A 19,758-nucleotide genomic window follows, 5' to 3' on the forward strand; every position below is an offset into this window, starting at 1 on the left:
TCGAAGCATCTCTATAACCAGAAAACGTGTCAAGTTTAATTGACTGTCCACCTTCCTTAAACTCTCGGACTTTCTTGCTTTTGTCTTCCAGCAAGTCATATTGGTTGGCTTTGTAAAAATTCTTCTTCTTTGCATAAAAGATGTCATTAGAGTCCGAACTGTCTGTAGACAAGTCCTCTGTAGAATTGTTAATCATAGGGCGAGATTTAGACTTCTTTGCCTTTTTCTTGCCCTTTCCGAAGCGTTGCTTTTTGCTTCGCTTTTTGCCTTTTCTGTCTTCTTCGCTCGAGTCAGATGAGCTAGAAGAACTGTCAGAAGAAGAAGAAGAAGAAGAAGAAGAAGAAGAATTGGGTACTCCTTCAAATCGAACACGCTTCTTCTGTTTCTCTGCCTTTTCGAATGTAGACTGACGACCCAAATAACCCGGGAAGTCAGTGCCTTTCTTCTGCTTTTTTTCGTGCTTTTTTACTTTGTTCTGCGCTCAAAAAACTGAGCAATTCATGCATCAACCACCTCTTCTAATTCTTTCTCTGTATACTTCTTGGGAGTAGGAGGTTTCTTGAGAGCGGGTTTTCGGGGTGGTTTTGTGGTTTTCTACCACTGCGTGTGCACCCACTCGAAAGAAGTCTTGCTCATTTATTTTGCCAATTTCGGGTCCTTTGGCAAAATTAAGCATCATCTTTGTTGCATCGCCGATCAATTGTCGACGCTCCATCTCTTGACGCTCCGCCTGAGTAGGCCGAGGCAGGCCATACTCCTCGCGTGAATCTTTGTTGTGATCCCTTCCCGCATCTCCGGATGCAAAGGGAGTCAACTGATCTTTGCCTGAAGCCATAAGTGCCGCGGAAAGAAATAGGGATCGGATTTTCCGTAGAAGAGAAATCGGCCGTGCTCTGATACCACTGTAACAGACTTGGACACTCCAAGTTGGAATCTACCGCGACAGCACAAATAAACACTTCAAAACAATTCACAGTTCTCGATTGATTCGACACTGGCCCGGCGGAGTTCCGTGCCTAGAGATATTGGCCCCAAAGACTTGGCGCCCCTTTCGTTATTTCCTTTTGTCTTAATCTGTGTTCAAAGTACAAGACTGCAAGCAAGCGCTCACACTCAGACTCTGTGTCCAGATGCTCTGAGTTGTGAGAGGCCAACCCACGTATTTAAAGGTTACAAAGGGATGCTAAAAGCAGAGCCCAAAAGCTGAAAATCAAAAGCCCAAATAAAGCAAAGGCTCTTTTTCTCTCTTGCTTGTAAAAATAAAGCAAGTTCCAAAAAGCTGTCCATAATTAGCTTTTAAAATAAAGCAGAAAAGCTCTCTTTCTCCCAACATGCGTAGCCAAAAAGCAAAACTGCCGCAGCTTCAGCCTCCACAATTCCCGCCGCAAAACACGGGCGTCTGTACAGCTGCCACGTGTCATGCCATCCACAGCCAGTCACTTCAGCAATTTCAGCATAGGTTTTTCCCGCGGGGATTGTCCATGCCTAGGGGTAGTGTGTGTGTGTGTACAAAGGCCACGTCACCAGTTTGTGACACGAATACCAATACACCTTCAGAGAATGGAGTTGTGGAGCGGAAGAACACGACAATAGTAGAGATGGCCAAGACCATGCTGGAGCATCGAGATTTACCTAAGTCCTTGTGGGCTGAGGCACACCATCAACAAATCTCCGACCTCTTCAGTTCCAAAGATGACACCATTTGAAGCCTATTTTGGTAAGAAGCCCGACGTCTCCCATTTCAGAATTTTTGGGAGCGATGCCTATATCCATGTACTGAAGGAGCAAAGGGGGAAGTTTGACCCCAAGACCCGTAGAATGATCTTCGTCGGCTACAACTCTCTTTCAATGGGATATCGACTTTATGATCCAAAGAAGAAGGAGATTGTCTTAAGTCGTGATGTTGTCTTCAACGAGACCTTACCTTCAAAGGGGGCTTCCGCTCCCAAGCCTTCCATGACGACTCCCGATTTTCTAATTCTTGGAGACCCAGATTTTGACTTGCCCTATGGCGAGCCCTCTTCTCCTACCCCTGTCCCTCAGGCCACGGAGGAGGATGCACCCATTCCCGAACATGCAGTTGATAGTGAATCTCATCACATTGCCGATGTAGAGACAGATTTGCCAGTGGCTCCCCTTCAGGGGAGCAAGCCCAACAAGTTGTCGAAGTGGTTATTGGAGACCTTGCGAGATTCAATAACCTCAGATTTTCCGCTCGATTGGCGTGAAGCCGGTACTTCACGACGCTCACATCGACTTCGACTTGCCGAGGTAGACGTCCCGTTACTACAAGTGAACTATGCATTGATGTCTTCAGTGATCCAAGACAGAGTTGCTCGTACAGTTGAGGAGACACTTTCACTACCTCAATGGACGTTGGCCATGCAGAAAGAGATTGATTTCATCAAAAAGAACAACACATGGGTGTTGGTTCTGCGGCCTGCCAAACGGAAAGTGATCAAGGTCAAGTGGGTCTACAAGACCAAGTACAAAGCTGATGGTTCTCTGGACAAGCACAAGGCGAGACTTGTTGCCAAAGGCTTTTCCCAAAAACCCGGTGTAGACTATGAGGAGACCTTTGCACCAACCGCACGGATGGCGACCATCCAGATTGTTTTTTCCCTTGCTGCCCTTCACTGGTGGCCAGTTTTTTAGATGGATATGGTTTCGGCATTCCTCAATGGCGACCTAGAGGAGGAGGTTTATGCGGAGCAACCTCGAGGGTTCAAGGATCCAAATTTTGCAGACATGGTTTGTAGGTTGCTCAAGGCCTTCTATGGCCTCAAGCAATCGCCTAGAGCATGGTACCAGAAGATTCATTCCTTTTTCCTACGAACTCCTTCCAGAGATCTTCTGCTGATCAAGATTTGTACATTTTCCGTGAGGGAGGGTTAGTGACACTTGTTATCCTCTATATCGATGACCTTGTGTTTACAAGTAGCCATGTTGAGCATATCCGTAGTATTATGGCCATCTTGTCTCAGTAGTTTGAGATGACAGATCTTGGATTGCTTCATCATTTTCTTGGATTAGAGGTTAGGCGAAAAGAGGGGGGTATCTTCCTCTCTCAGAAGCGGTACATCCAGGAATTATTGGAAGCATTTGGTATGACCGAGTGCAAATTTATCTCTACTCCCATAAATCGCAATCATAAGTTGTCCCAGTTTGATCTTCCTCTTTTAGCAGCTGCAACAAAGTATCGAAAATTGGTTGGTTCTCTCATTTGGGTACTCAACACCCGATTTGATGTCAGTTTACCGATGGGTTTACTCAGTTCTTTTATGCAAAAACCCGCCAAGTCACACATGCAGCAGGCCATCAGGGTCCTGCGGTATTTGAAGGCGACCTAGTCATTTAGCATTCACTATGCAGCTGGAGGTTCTGATCCCCGGGTCATTCTACGAGGATGGAGTGATTCAGAATGGGGAGGTGATCCGGACGGACGACAGTCGACCACAAGTTTTACCTTTTCTTTTGGCTTAGGAGCAGTTTCATGGAGCAACAAGAAACAGCCAACAGTTGCCTTGTCTTCCACAGAGACAGTACAGTGCTGTTTGTCGTGCTACATGTTAGTCAGTGTGGATTCGGAGTTGTAGAGTGCCGCAGAAGTGAATGTTGAACTTTGCTCAAGATGAGTGCTCCAAATTGTGCTCAGGAGTTCCTTTTACTTACAGAAGGGAAAGCCTTCCGTTCCTTTAGTGAGAGAGTACAATGGACACAAACAAAGTGGATAAACACTGTGAATGAAGGTGCTCAGACTGAGAGATAGAGAGAGAAGAATACGACACCAAAATGTTGTCAAACCCTCCTCCGAAGGCCCCACTCTCTATGGTGAGAGCGGTCTACTATTGATTGCACAAATCTCTACAATGCTTTGGACTTGCCGACGATGTCGACGACGAGACGGGCTGAAATCTAAAAACGCTACTAGATGAAATCTGCAAATCTTTATCTGCTGAACTCTGACTCTATGTCTGTGACGATGTCGATGGCGACGATGCGACGACGACGCACTGAACACGCAGATGCTGAAATCTGTGTTTTCCGCGCTGAGATTGCAAACTACGCGATCTGACCGTGCGGCGAGGATCTGCTACGAGAAGGTGAGATCTGCGAGGTTTGAGGGTTCTATTGCGGAAACTGACAGCTGAAAACTGAAAACGCTGATTCTAGGGCTGATTCTGTCGCGAAGATCTACAAAAACGCTGAGGTTGATCTGCTAACCAAAAACGCTAGGGGCTGAAATCTGTCTTTGCTGAGGAAACTGCTAACGCTAGGGCTGATTTGCTGTCACTCGGGAATCTGCTATCGCTAGGGCTGATCTGCTGTGTCTTGTGGTCGCCGAGGCTGCTCTGCCATGCAAAAACGCCAAGGCTGATCTGGGAATGAAAACGCTAGGCTTTGCTGTTGCGGAAAAACGCTAGGTTGGTCTTGGGGGGTCCTGCTGAGAAGGTGCATGTTGAACCGGAGCTCCTGCTGCCTCTTCTGCCAGAAAGTGCTAGCGCAAGGTTTCTATATATACAAGCTTATGAAATTTGCCCTACCTGGTTCCCAACAAAAGTCACTTAAAAATAATAATTGAAAATGTCAAAATTTGGGAAAACAGGTTCTGTGCATTGTAAAAATGCTCCTGATGGGTTCTGATGGAAATCTGACGATCATGCTGTGTGCAACCAGAGGATATGCATCTACTCTAAGTGTCTGGACATGCACGGTCTGTGAACAGACTCACAAAAGTGCCAGATCACTTCCTATCCTAGACTGACTTGACTGAACTAAACCCTGGTCATGTTGTAGCTTGTCCACGTACACATAGGGTTAGATGTGCACGTGACAGGAGTCTACGTTTGGAGATGGGCTTTCCACAACAGACGACCATTATGTACTCAGACAACCAGAGTTGTATTGCCATTGCGAGGAATCCGGTGTTTCACGCCTGGACAAAGCATACAAAGATATAGTACCATTTTGTTCTGACGAAGACACAGGATGGCTCTATTTAACTAGAGTACATCGCGACTTCAAATAACCCTGCTGACATCTTCACCAAACCTCTTCCACAGGTGACACTATTCTCTCATGCCAGGTCTTTGGACTCCTTCCACGTCCAAGAGCTGAGAGGAGGTGTTAAGAGTTCATTTTCCTGTCCGGTGGTAGCTCCAGTATCTCCCAGAAGTAGATTAGGGAGTGAGGGTTGTTTTGTGGCTCTGCCCAGCCGTATTTGAGGTAGACGTACCTATTCTCGGCGGTGCACATCACTGTATTGCTCACCCGATAGGCTGGCATGAGGCGGGACCCCTGTTCCTAGGGTTTCCCGGGGTCAAAGTCTCGAGTCATCTGCACTTAGGCCACTAAATATGTGTTCCAGGTCACTTTTAGTGAGTTTACATAGTTATTAACCATTTTAGCCATGTTCCTGGCTGAGTATGGCAAACTGGAGTTTGCCCTATATAAGCAGTTCCCCCCCCCCCCCCCCCGGGGTACTTTTGGCAAGTTGTTGAATGCAGATTACCAATGTTTGGGCTCTCTCCTCTGCTAGCGTTTTCTCTCTCTAGCGTTTGTAGTTTTTGGCAAGCACTCTCTAGCGTTTTTGCACATTCTCTCTCTAGCGTTTTCTGCAGGTGGCGACCTTTGCTTGCGATCTCTCTCTCTTGCCCTAGCGCTTCCCTTTCTCGCCTGTTCCTACTGCTCTGTAGCGGTTGTGCATCCCCGGCGAGATCCTATTCGGTGGGCGATAACAGCTTGTGCCTCCACGGCAAGGAGATCCATTGCGATAGATTTGAAATCTATTGTCTGCCCGTCACAGAGAAGTGTCTTATACGCAGTTGCAGACAAGTTCCTCATCCGATTCACCTCCTTTCCGCTGCACCTTTGACATGAACCTCGTTAAGCAGATGATTCTTCAGATACTTCACATGGTTCGAGTCCTTGGAGTACTTGATCATTCATTTTGCAAAGGTGTCAACTTGAGGTTGACCCTTGTACTCCCGCTAGGTCGAGCTGCCCCACCGGAAACTTGCCGCTACCCTCTCAATTCCTTGGAAGGAGGTTTGCTTTCATTTGAAGTTCTGTTGGTTCTTTCCATTTCTCCACTAGGGGTGGAGTGCTCTTCATCCTCCCACAAACATGTAGTCAGGGGATGTCCTCCTCTCTGGCGGATTCACTACTAGAACCCATGTGTGCTGCACAAAGAGCATCGGATTCTTCATCAAAGAAGCATCGTCTGAGCTTTGATACCATTGTCCTAAGCGAGAAATCAAGAGCAACACAAGAACAGAAGCTCCCACAATTGAACTTGAGTAGAGCGAGAGAGAAGAGGAGAGTCGACACGAAGTGGCCGAGTTCCACTTCAAGATGCACTAGCCCCAAAGATTAGCGCCCCTTCAGTATTTCTTTCTTGACCGATGATTACAATAGTACACAGCCAAGGGTCTCGTCTCTGCAATGCTCCCAAGCTTATCTGCCAAAGAGAGACAACCTTGGGCACACTTATACAGATTACATGTGTGAGTGCGCGTGTGCGGAAGCGTGAGAGAGAGAGAGAGAGAGGAGACCACAAACGCTAGATGTAGGAAGAGGGGGCGATCAGCCCCCCATGACTACCATGAGCAGAAGACCCTCAGTACAATCAGTATGATGGAAGTGGGTACCCCCCTCGCCCTATCAATAGGTGCCCAAGGGAAGGTAGGGCAATGCCTGGAAAAATCCCCCACAACCCAACAAGAAATAAATGAAATATGATGGGCGCCCGGACAAGGTGGGCGGCCGGCCCAAAGGTGGGTGCCCAGACAATGATGCAGCCTAAATGCATATGCAAAAGGTAGCCAGCCCGGAGGCACAATAGCTATACATGTATGCCCTAGAGCTGTGAAGCAGCAGAATGGTGTAAGTCTTAACACCCCCTCTTAGCACCTAATGTTGAACAAACCGCGTGAAGCCGAAGGTCTAAGGCAAATGATGAAGATGTCTACTGCAATGCCACTGAAGGATACTCCATGAGTGTAGCAGCAGTCTGGGGTGTCCCAATCGCCGAGAAATCTCCATGGTAAAGTGTCGTCACAAGCAGTGTAGCAAACTGTTGTACTCTATCGATACAGGGTGAAGATACTGCGTGAAGGTCCCGACCTGAGTGTGAAAACAACTCCTTGTCGATAAAGAAGTGCCAATAGACCTGCAAGTGTCATGCCCAATAGGATCTGTGGTGTCGGCCTCTTGTAACGTGGTGCTAGAGGTAGGACTTTGTCCCCCACGTGACATGTTTTTCCTCACCATTTCAACAAACTGAGATTGCTCTTGCTTTCTTCTTACATCCATTGCACATGTAGTGACTGTCTCTAGTCGATTTTTTGATATCTTCTATTCGTAGACAAATGGCAATACCTCATGATGCAGGAAATTCTTCCATTGCTCTTCTGTTTGGTTCTCGAGAGAAGATAACAATCAGCGGGCATGCAACTAGTCTTGAGTGCCTTGGCATGCGTACAGGCTTACAAGGGTGCCACAAAACTTCCTAGGCTGTCCTAAACCCTAGAAGTAGGAATTAGCTTGTTCACATGCACATAGGGTTAGATGTGCACGTGACACTACATTCTCTCTCTATCTGACATGTCTGACTCTTTCTCTCAAATCTCTTAAAAAACTATGAATGATGCAAAGCTGCATTCTATATCTCGGATTCTACCACTCATGAGCAAGTTTCTACCGGATGGGTGACTCATTGTTCGTAGCAGGTGAATTATGCTCTTATCTCACATGTGGATGAACCAAATTTTGTAGAGGCTATCGCACACTCATTGGAGAAAGACTATGATAGCTAAGATATCTCCATTGAGGACAATCAAATTTGGAGCATTTATCACTTGGATATTCAGAGGAGGATCTTCATGGGTATCAAACCCTCTAGTTTTTTTATCATCTTGCCAATGCACCTCCATCTCTTACCACTATATATTCAAACTCTTAAGAGTGCTATAATCTACTGCTTTGGCACATAATCCTGTTGTTCGTGGATGAACAAAAACGCAATAATCGGAGCTACATGGGTGCCCTAGATCTAAAAATAAAATATGGCCTCTACTCGACACAAATGGGCACGTATACCATCAACACACAAGACCGAGTGCACATCAACTCAAGCATGGCTAGCTTGAGATATAAATGCCACACTACCAAGCACAGCCACAAAACAGTCCTCACTCCCTATTCTCCACCCCTTGGAGAAACAGAGGCACCTAAGCAGCTCCGTCCAAGTGATGATAGCTTAAGAGTAAAGGTTTTGGCCATGAAGCCTCAAATAATCTAGATGGCTAGCTATCCTTGCAAGCATGTGTGAAAATAAGCCCATTCTTTGCAAAGTTCCCTGCCAAAAGCCCAACTCATATGCCTTCTCAAAATCAAGGACAATACGAAGAGATTACCTGGGAGAGCCAGCCCACTCTACTTCCTGAAGTAGGTGAAAACAATCTCAATGAAGCCTGTCTAAGTAAGATAGGCCCTTATCAACCACGCAAGAATCTTTAGGGTGCCATTAATGAAGAAGTGTAATTTTCCTTGCATAAACCTGACTAATGGCAAGGACAACTAGATCGGAAAATGTGTCTGTTTACAGCCATGGAATTTGCAATCATCTTGTAGCCATTGCTTGCTAGCACGACTATCTCAGACAGAATTCATCCTGCCTCAGAGAAAGGGTTCATATGCATGTACATGTAAATATTTTTAACCTTCAGACCGCTTCCTTAACTCTTGTCACAAATTGTCTGCATATTGTTCCTCTGCAGAGGAGACACCTCCTTCTAATACTTTGGGAAGAACCGATGAATGCTCAGCAATGTCGGCATGTCCCGCCCATGTAAGTTGTGTTCGACTTCTACTGAGTTTTCTATTGACGGACCATTTATAATGCTGAGAAAATGTGATACTCCAGCTGTAAGGATCTCTCTCTCTCTCTCTCTCTCTCTCTCTCTCTCTCTCTCTCTCTCTCTCTAACCTGAACCGAGAACGATGAGCGTCAGGAGACCGCGGCTAAGAGGACGAGCTAGGGGCTTTGACGTGTAGTGAAAGACATAAAGGAGGCGGAAAGCCAGCAGCCCAACAGTCAGCAGCACTCCTAGAAGAAGCGACATGCTGATCATTTACGTCCATCCCGCGGGGCTGATGAACAATACCATTTGGTACACTTCCATGGCAACTTTGAAAACGCTAGTCAAAATGATAGACGTCCGCGTGGGCAGCGTTTTGCAAAATTGGATTGTTTTGGAACGAGTAGCCAAGCTGAGGTGTCCTGCAGTGATTTGCTAAGTGAAAGCAAAACTTGGCCTCTAGTTTGGGCCGCCTCACCTCGTCACTATCTTACACGAGGTCAATGAGAGGGGATCTAAGGCTCACATTTGGGGGTGCGAAGCAGCATTGATCTCACCCATCCCATCGGGTGGTGAACACGGGGTGAACTAAGGGTGAACACGGGGCGAAAATGGCGCTCCGTGTTCACCTCTAGTTCACACGCCTCGTGGGGTGTGGGTCGAACCAAAGACCTCTTGATTGCCACACAAATGCCCTACCACCATGCTAGCACGTGTCACTGCCCATGTTGACATAGCACATGATCACACCGTAGTTTACCCGCCCCTAGTTCACCCTAGTTCACTAGATGATCCGACGGCGGCTGAGATTCAAGCTGACTCCCCCCTCCCCCCGCCCCAAAAAAAGGGTCCTAGATCCCCTCTTGACCATATGTCCGTGCCATATAATGAAGAGGCCGTCCTCCCCCCATTGGTCAACTTTTCAAGGGCTTGGCCATCTGCAAAAGGTGTCGTTGGAGCGTACGTGATAAGTCTTGATCTCTAGCAGTCAGCATCGACTGTGGAGACACTACCATTTGCATACATAGCCTTCGTTGAACTCAAGCATCCGCTTGTAGCCTAAGGACCTACTATGACAACGATTGGTTGGTCACAATTAAAAAAAACTCAGACGGATGCCCAAGTGTGGCAGGGGCATAATCAATGCTCGAGAAAAACCCAATTTAGTGTTATCCCACTTACAAATATTGAGATTTTTACCTCTAAATTTTATATTTGAACGTGAGAAAACCTACAAAATTTAGAGAAATTTAGTGTAAAATCCTTCAAATATACTCAGTTTACCTCTAATATTTTTCACATATGAATGTTTTCCAAGTTTTTGGGAAAAAATAATTTTGAGCACTGCTTGGAGTGCTCAATCACTACTTTTCCTAGTGTGCTCAATGCATCTATTCACTCATTTTTGTCAATGAGGACCAAATGCTTGTAGGTAGCATGAGGGAAATCTATGGCATTATACCAAACACAGAGCACTACACATGTTGAATGATCTTTTCGTGTAGGCAAGGCATTTTGATCGTGAAGCTTGTATGATCAACCTTAAGAGTGCAATATAGTTAAAGGAATCCAATGATGCAGTGTATGTGTTAGTGAGGAACATTTATGCAATTGCTAGAATGCGAGAGATGACACAAAACATTGAATGCATGAGAATCAAGAATGGTGCTCTAAGAGCTAGCTATTGGACTCATGCAAGTGAAAAGACTCTATGATTTTTTATTCGAGTGTCAGGACACATATCTTAAGACCTTAGCAAGGCTAAGTGAGCAAGACCCACTGGCAAGGCCACATGTACAACATGCATGGGGGACCTCTCTATGGCTAAGAGCCTATAAATAGAGAGGGAATGGTTGGGAGGAGTGTGAGTCATCACCCTACAAGACCAAGGGCCTTTCAATGGTATCAAAGCAAGGCATGGTCCTTCTTGGGCACACACACTAGAAATCATTGCATGGCATGTAGTGGTTGCATGGCAAACAGGAAATTCCACTTACCACTAGCAAGGGAGTGAGCGGGGGTGTGCAAAAAGCGGCGAGAGTGCATCCAAACGTGGTTGTCCAACCTCTCCGAGTCTTTTAGGCTGCATGAGTGAGCCAAGCCGGGCACTGAGTGCCCTTCACAAGTTCTTCTCTCTCTCTCTCTCTCTCTCTCTCTCTCTCTCTCTCTCTCTCTCTCTCTCTCTCTCTCTCTCTCTCTCTCTCTCTCTCTCTCTCTCTCTCTGTGTGTGTGTGTGTGTGTGTGTGTGTGTGTGTGTGTGTGTGTGTGTGTGTGTGTGTGTGCATTGCCAAAATCCCTTCATGCCATAGCTTAAGCTTTCTTTCTCCCTTGGGCACCCCTCAGGGGATTATTTAGTGGCATAAGTGATCAAACTCCTTTAACCCTCCTTCAATCTCCCATAAGCTCACATCCCCTATAAATTATTCAAAGAATTGATCTCAGCAAGCTCCCAAAGCTCGATAAGCACATAAATTCAAAAAATATTTTCTTATTTGTCATAATCCTACATAAATTCCACATACAAGCAAGGCAAGATATCGACAAATCACCCCCTTCTGTCCAATCATCGCTTCCATTTTGAAACCACTCCACCTTCGGCAACGACGGATGCGGCCTTGGCAAGTATACAGGTGGATGATATTGACGGTCTACAAGAGGACCATGGTTTTGTCGATATCCAAGAGTTTAACACTCTTCTTCAATGCATAGAGAAAATAAAAAAGAACCTGGCACCCATAAACTGAAACTTAACTGCACACACAGAGCTAGTTAGCAACTTTATGATGCAAATAGCCAAGGATTGTTCACAAAATCCACTTGTGGCCAGCCAAGGAGCCGTCGGTGGAACACCACCATCCAAATCTCTCCCTGCATGGAATAAGACTTCATTCATGGATGAAGGACTTAAAGCCACTGGTTTATAGAGGGGAAGATCGAGAGGGAGAGGAACAAACATGCCATGAATAAAAGTGGATAGATGTCCATCATCTACGTGCAACTCCATGTATGTATTAAGTTCTTTCGAAACGAGTTTTGCACTTGAAGGCAAGGCCTATGAGTGGTGGGTGTCATTGAAGCCAAACAAAAATCCTACGACTTGGTAGCGATTTTAAGCTATGTTCCAAAAGGAGTTCCTCCCCAACAAGAATTGGAAGCTTGGGATGAGTGCTTCATACATACGTCATCTTTGACTAAGTATATTTCTCGATATAGAGAAGTGATTCTTGAGCTAGATAATCTCAATGAATTTCACAAGGTGCACAAATTAATACGAGGATTACATCTTAATGTTCAAGCAAAGACTACTCACTTGCATCATAAAACTTTGGAAGGTGTTATTTTGGAACTACTGGTTTATGATGCGGATGAGAAAAGGCTTTAAGCTAAGTAGCATACATCAAATAGTACATCTTCTTCTTACAACAACGACCACAAATACAAGGCAACTTTACATGATCAAGAGCCTGCAAAGAAGACTAAGGGCCCTCAAGGTTTTTTGTCTACTACAGACTTTCCCAAAGCAAAGAAGGATAATATGTGCTTAAAATGTCTATCTGACAAGCATAGCAAGCGGGATTGTCCTTTGATTAGAAGCATAGAATAGGATAAGGCCAAGGGTAGTGACAAAGAAGCGAGAAAAGGTAAGGACAATCCCTTGCACATTATCCAATTACTGCATTTGATTTTGTATTCTCAATTTGCTCACGTGGAAGTATCTCACTCCATAAAAACACATGAGTATTTCCTTGCAGCTTCAAAGTGGCAGCATCCAATGAGCCCTCATGATTTAATTTGCCTTCATGGATTTGTTAATGGGCACATGATGCACATACCTATTGATGATGGGGCACCTCATAAGTTTCTCAATTATGCTTTGGTGAAGTGATTGAAGCTTCCACAAATGAAGCAGCATACACACACATTGTATCTTTGTCAGGACAAGGGCAAGGCCAGGGAGTCACGGACTGGGCCAGGAGCCAGGCTAGGCAGTGTGGACAAGGGGATCCGTTTAGGGCAAGAGGCTAGGAGCCTGCCTCTATATTGGGAGGTTGGGAGGAGGATCCTAAGTCTAGTCACCCAGGCCTTTACACTGGTATCAAGAGCCACCCTTTTTTGGGACACACAGGCATGGAGAGTAATACTCTTTGCATGTCATGCAAGCCACAAGAAGCCGACAAGCACGCATGGCCGCTTAGCAAGGGGTGTCGATGTCACTAGCATCGCGGGATCAAACCCTATCGAAGGGGGCGAGCAGAAGCGAGGTTGACCAAAGCGGGAGCTCTTGGGCTCGACAGCTGCGCGCGGACCTGCTGAGCAGAACTCATCACAAGATCCGCAGGTTTTGAGCACCATAGCGGTCGACATCTCTCTCTCCCTCTTGCTCGTCATTGGCGTTCACTACCCGCCATAGCCAGCCCTTGCTAATTTCGGCCTTCCCAAATTAGGCCGCCCAGCTCTAGGGCATACCAATTGAAAAAGTTTTAGGCAAGTGCCCACGAAAATCTCGGACTGTGACTGCAACCTTTCGAGGGTAATCAGTCACCATCGACAACGGGCTGGGCAATTAGCAATTGACACTTCCCTGCGTATAGCACTCAGCAAGTCGACAATTCCCTGCAGAGTTGATAATTTTGAAATTTGATCCATTGGCGACAGTGTCCATAAAACCGATTGCACTAAAGAAATTACCATTTGCAATGGACTCGACTACAACGTGTCCAAGCAGGGTACGTGCACGGGTCGATCTATGGGTTGATTAGCGGCTTGGAAATCCAACATAATTAGCATGACTAATTACCGTTTGCAGTGCATACTACGGCTATGGGATTATTTTTTGAATCAAGGTATTCTTCTTTCTCTTCCTTACACTGCACGGTGTTTCCATGGATTTAAATATCAATATGACCTTTGATTTCGAGCATCATACGCCTGATCTTTCCCATGATGGCTCGCGGCCGGATGATCTCAAGGAGGGTGCCCACGACGCTACGGTAGGTGATGACGCTTATGATTTGCTTGATATTCAGGAATTTCGTGCACTTCAGACACGCATATCAGTAATGGAAGGAAATTTTGCATCTTTAAATGAAAATGTCAATAAATTATCTGCGTTAGTGATACAATTTATGCAGCAGCCGGCCAAAGGCTCTGTTGACACACACATGCATGAGCACACTGCTACTCAGGGGCAAGGCCCTTCTGATCATGGACAAGGTCCATCTCCAGATTCTTTGCACACTCTCACTGCAAAGGAGGTGGATGAGTTGTTGAAAAACACCAAACCACCGACTTTTAAGGGGGAAGACTGAGATCGCAATAAGGATGCAGTGAATATCTTTCTCAGCAAGTGGGATGGAATTCACGCCTTACGGCGTACTCCGGATGAAGTCAGAGCACTGCAAACAAGTCTAACTCTGGAAGGCAAGGCCTACAAATGGTGGATGTCTCTCAAGGAGAAGAATATATTACCACAGAGTTGGGTAGCCTTTGAGGCTATGTTTCAAAAAGAATTTTTGCCTACAAATCAGGCAGATCAAAATTGGACGGCTTGGGACACGTGTTCCATGCGCCAACACCCATCATTACTTGAATGTATCTCTCACTATCTATCGGGATGTTATCCTCAAGTTGGAAGGACTAGACACATTTCAGCAAGTACGTGGGTTTATTCGTGGTTTGATGCCAGAACTTAAGAAGCATGTCAAGACTCAGGACCCTAAAACACTTGAGGAGGCCATAGTGAAAGCACACATTCATGATGATCCAGATGAAAAGAAATCACATATTAATCACGTGACTGCTAATACACATGGTAATACACGTACACAGTATGGACACAATAAAACGAAATTTATAGTAGCCAATTCTAAAGCAGCTAAAAAACCCAAGGGGTCCCGTGGTCCTCTGTCTCCTGAGGACTTTGATAAGGCTAAAAAAGAGAAGTTATATTTTCAATGCTTGGGAAGCGGCCATGGCAAAAAGGATTGTCCCAAGGCAAAATCTGCTGCTCATGACAAGGAGAAAGTAGTGCACATGGTGCAAGTGCTGCCTCTTGAGTCTTCCTCACGATTCTCTACAGTGGAAGTAACACACACCAAGGTGGTGCATGAATGTTCTATCACCGCTTCCATGTGGCAATAGACCTTCGGTCCACATGAGTTAGTGAGTACGCATGTATCTTTGCAAGAGCACAAAGGTGCACATCTTGGTAGATGACGGTGCTACTCTCAATTTCACTAATTATGCATTGGTGAAAAAACTCAAATTGCCTCAAACTCCGAGTTCCCACCGCTACAAGGTAGCAATAATGAATGGTTATGATGCCAAAATCTGGGATACTCAAGTCCGAGCTGTACTGTTGGAAGTACAAGGCTACTCCACATCCTTGGATTATCAAGTTATGAACATGAAGAGTGCAGATGTGGTACTTGGTAGGGAATGGTTGCATAGCCTAAGACCATCACTGAAGTGTAGCTATGAGCACAACAACTTGATGTTTCAATCCCAAGGCGCACATGTGTTGTTGTTAGGAGAGAAGGATGTGCCTTTCTCACCACTGATATGTATAGCTGAGCTTATGCAGCTCGTTTCTGATAATGAAATAGATCAAGTTTTCTTGTGTTACTCATTGTCTCATTTTCTGTCTAATATTGAATTTGTTGAAAATTCCTTAACACCGCATGCTTCTTTCTCATCTCCTCCACCAACGGCTACTTCTCAACAAGCAAAGGTTGCTAGTTCTTTAAAAATTTTATTAACGGAATTTCACAATGTTTTTCCTAATGATTGTCCATCAGAATTACCACCGACACGATCGGTGCAACATAGCATCGATGTAATTGCAGGCAGTAAACCAATAAGTAAACCACCCTACTGCATGAGTTACTCTGAAGCTGCTAAGGTGGAACGTCAGCTTGCTGACTCTCTTAGCAGAGGGTTTATCCAACCTAGTTCTTCACCATGGGCTTCTCCTATCCTATTCGGTGAAGAAAAAAGATGGTAGTATGTGCATGTGCGGCGACTATCGTGGCTTAAATGCGATCACTGTTAAGAACAAATACCCATTGCCACGGGTGGATGAGTTGTTCAACAAGCTCACTCATGCTCGTATTTTTACAAAAATAGACTTGCGGTCGGGTTGTCACCAAGTACGTATTCGACTTGCTGATATACCCAAAACTGCATTCCGAATAAGGTTTGGACACTATGAGTTTTTTGTTATGCCTTTTGGGTTAACCAATGCGCCCTCAACATTCATGACACTTATGGATAGTATCTTGAAACCGTACTTGGGCAAATTTGTCATCGTTTTTTCTCGATGACATTCTAGTATATAGTGCTTCTGAGGAAGAACACTTACAATATCTAAGGCAGGTGTTTGAATTGTTACGAACAAATCAATTATATGCCAAGGAATCTAAGTGTGATTTTCTGAAGGAGGAAATTTACTATCTTGGGCATGTTATTTCAGCTACTGGGCTACACATGGATCAATTCAAAGTGGATACCATTCGGCAGTGGCCTTCTCCTAAAAATCTGGAAGAGTTACAGATTTTTTTAGGATTTGTAGGTTTTTATTAAATGTTCGTTAAAAACTATGCTAACATTGTTCTTCCCATGACGGACCAACTAAAAGGCAAAGGCAAGACCTTTCAGTGGGGACCCGTTCAACAACATGTTTTGATACGCTCAAGGATGCATTAGCTACAACTCCAATTCTAGCTATTGTAGATCCTTTGAAACCATTCATTTTGGAAACGGATGCCGGTAACCGTGCTATTGGAGCAGTCCTGCTACAAGAAGGGCGGCCAATTGCATTTGAAAGTAAGAAGCTTGATTCAACACAACAGAATTGTTGGAATTAGGGTTGCAAAGAAACACACACAACTTGGAAAAGACGAAGGAAGCTCAAGGCACACAATAGAGAGTGTGTTACTTGGTGTGCAATGGAAAGATCGATAGCCCTAGAGTGATGGGTGTATATACAATGCAGGGGGGAAAAAACCTCCTAAAGAGGGAAAAAATGCCCCGGTGGTCCTAGTGTGTTCACACACATCACTACCACATGTATATGGTAACAAATCCCCCCTGGAGTGATGCGGTGAACGAGAGCTGGCACATGAGTAAAGGGAAGTGCCATGCCCTGAGGACATGATCAGTCCACAAAGGAGAGTAAGCCCAAAGCTTTGCAGAAAGCTTCGAGCTTCTCACAAGACAATGCCTTTGTGAAAAGATCTACAAGGTTGTCCTGTGTTGGCACATAAGCCAAGTTGATCTCTCCTACTGAGAGCCTCTCCTTGATATAGTGGTAATGCACCTCAATGTGTTTTGTGCGAGCATGAAAATCTGGGTTCCTCGCAATTGCCAATGCGCTCTAACTGTCAGTGTAGATAGTGTTGGCAGTGTCTTGTCCAACACCCAAATCAGCCATAAGGCATCTGAGTTATACACACTCAACCGTAGCTATGAAGACTGCCATGTACTCAGCCTCACAACTCGAAGTGGCCACAGTAGGTTGCTTCTTGCTCAACCATGATATAAATACATGAACTGCCAAGCATGAAACAAAAACCACTTGTGGACACTCGCGTGTCAAAACAACTAGCCCAATTTGAGTCCAAAAAAGTATGTAAATCTGGCGGCAATGATCCCCCCTTGGGATAAAACAAGCCAAGATGTAAGTGCCACTAAGGTAGCCAAAATCCTCTTGACAGCCTGCCAATGCTTAGACCCTAGGCTATGCATAAATCTGCTGACCTGTGAGACTGTAAACTGAATATCTGGCCTCGTGTTGCATACATAAATGAGGCAGCCAATAGCAGTTTGGTAAAGAGTGACGTCAGCAGGATTGCCAGTATCAAGTAGACTCAACTTCAAACCTATTTCCATGGGAGTGGCAATAGGTTTGCAATCCTCAAGTCCAAACTTACATAGCAATGTCTCTATGTAACTTTTCTGACACAAGGTAATACCACCATCACACGGCTTAAACTGTATGTTCAAAGAATGATGCAACAACAACAAATCTTTCATCTTGAAAGTAGCATTCAAATCAGCCTTAAATTCAACAATACTCTCTCATTTGGTCCAATGATCAGCAAATCATCTACATAAAGAACCACAATGAGAAGTACATCACCCTCATGCGTTACATACAATGTGCTTTCTATTGGACTGTTACGAAAGCCTTGTTTGACCAAATGAGTGTCAGCTTTCTCATACCAAGCACGAGGAGATTGCTTCAACCCATACAAAGCCTTGTTACATTTGCACACTTTGTCCTCTTGTCCTTTTTTGACAAAACTGCGAGGTTGTGTTACATAAACTTCCTCAAATATGTCACCATTCAAGAAAGTAGTAAAAATGTCTAATTGATGTACATCCCAGCCAAAATGAGTTGCCAATGCACATAGAAGACGCACAGTAGTCATACGACAAGTGGGAGCAGAGGTCTCTTCATAATCTATGTCTTTTTGTTGTGCATAAACCTTTGCAACAAGTCGAGCCTTATGGCGAGTCAATCTCACCATCCCGCTTGCGTTTCAACTTGTAAACCCACTTCATAGCAATGGCCTTTTTTCCAGGAGGCAAATCACATAAAGTCCATGTGTCATTTTCTATAAGTGCATCATGTTCTGATTGCATGGTAGCCATCCAATTTTTTGAATTTTGTGCTTCATCAAAAGACAGAGGCACCTCAACATTATGTAAGCTAGACACAGCCAAAGCATAACAATTTGATGCATAAGATGCATGGAAAGAGCATGAACGAGTACGACTAGACAAAGGTGCATCCAATTTACTGTCACGCAAAGTGTGCACCAGCCATTTTGGCATACCTCTAGCCTGCTCATTTTCAGTCCTTTCCTCATCAAGTACATCATGTACATCTGCATCAGTAATAGGCTAATCTGTGACATTTTCAAAAACCCCCATAGGCTATCCATTTGCCTCATTGGAACTTACATTCATAATTCCACCACTGAATAGAGGCAACAAAGTGTCATAAATGTCATGTGAGCTTACATTACTGTCTCTAGTACATGACAGCAAGGGCTGAACAGAATCTTCCACAAACACTACATCCCGTGAAACCAGAATACGTTTTGTTTGTGGATGATATAACCTGTAACCTTTGCTTTCAGCACTATAACCAACAAAAATACATTTGACAGCCTTAGCATCCAATTCTGCGCTATGTTTGTGGCACCAAAGCATATGCCAAACAGCCAAAAACACGCATGTGCTCAATAGAAGGCTGTCTATCATGACATGCTCCATATGGAGTAATAGACTACAAAGCTTTCGTAGGACACCTGTTTAGTACATAAGTGGCACACATGATGGCCTCAAGCCAAAAAGAATGCGGCCATGCTTGACTTTTGACCATACATCGTGCCATTTCCGTAAGTGACCTGTTTTTCCTCTCAGCAACACCATTTTATGAGGTGTATAAGGCACTGTATATTGGTGTTTTATCCCACGACTAGCCAAAAATGCATTGAATTCATGAGACATATACTCCCCCCCTCGATCAGAATGGAGGGTGCCCATAGTACATTTTGAGACATTTTCAGCCATAGCCAGAAATTGTTTGAAGTACATAAAAACTGCGGACTTCGCTTTAAGCGGAAATCCCATGCATGCCTGGAGTAATTATCAATGAAAGTCACAAAGTAAAGGTAATTGCCCAAGGACGGAGTTTGCATGGGCCCACAAACATCACTATGCACAAGCTGCAACCTGCATGTGGCCCGAACTGAACCATCCTTTGGAAACTTAGAATGCTGCATCTTTTCCAAAATACAGCCTTCACAAACATGTTTGATAGGTGCGTCAAGAGTTGGCAAAGAAGCAACCATATCAAATTTCTGCAAATGCAGCAAACTGGCAAAAT

General features: G+C 44.8%; 1 protein-coding gene across 2 annotated transcripts in view; it reads right to left on the reverse strand.

The window, feature by feature from the left end:
• The window catches only part of LOC147419682 (UDP-N-acetylglucosamine transferase subunit ALG14-like protein), a 150,121-nt gene extending 140,907 nt beyond the window's left edge, over window positions 1-9,214 (reverse strand). Inside the window, exon 1 of one of the 2 annotated variants that reach the window (XM_086505538.1) lies at window positions 8,990-9,214. In XM_086505538.1, the coding sequence (XP_086361664.1) occupies window positions 8,990-9,134 (145 nt within the window). In that variant the 5' untranslated portion in view covers window positions 9,135-9,214. The remainder of the gene's footprint in view (window positions 1-8,989) is intronic. The other variant, XM_086505537.1, reaches the window with a different exon arrangement.
• Window positions 9,215-19,758: the final 10,544 nt, after the last annotated feature.

This window comes from Adiantum capillus-veneris, chromosome 29 (genome assembly GCF_014529385.1).
Source record: "Adiantum capillus-veneris isolate H3 chromosome 29, ASM1452938v2, whole genome shotgun sequence".
In the NCBI taxonomy this organism is placed as follows: Eukaryota; Viridiplantae; Streptophyta; class Polypodiopsida; order Polypodiales; family Pteridaceae; genus Adiantum; species Adiantum capillus-veneris.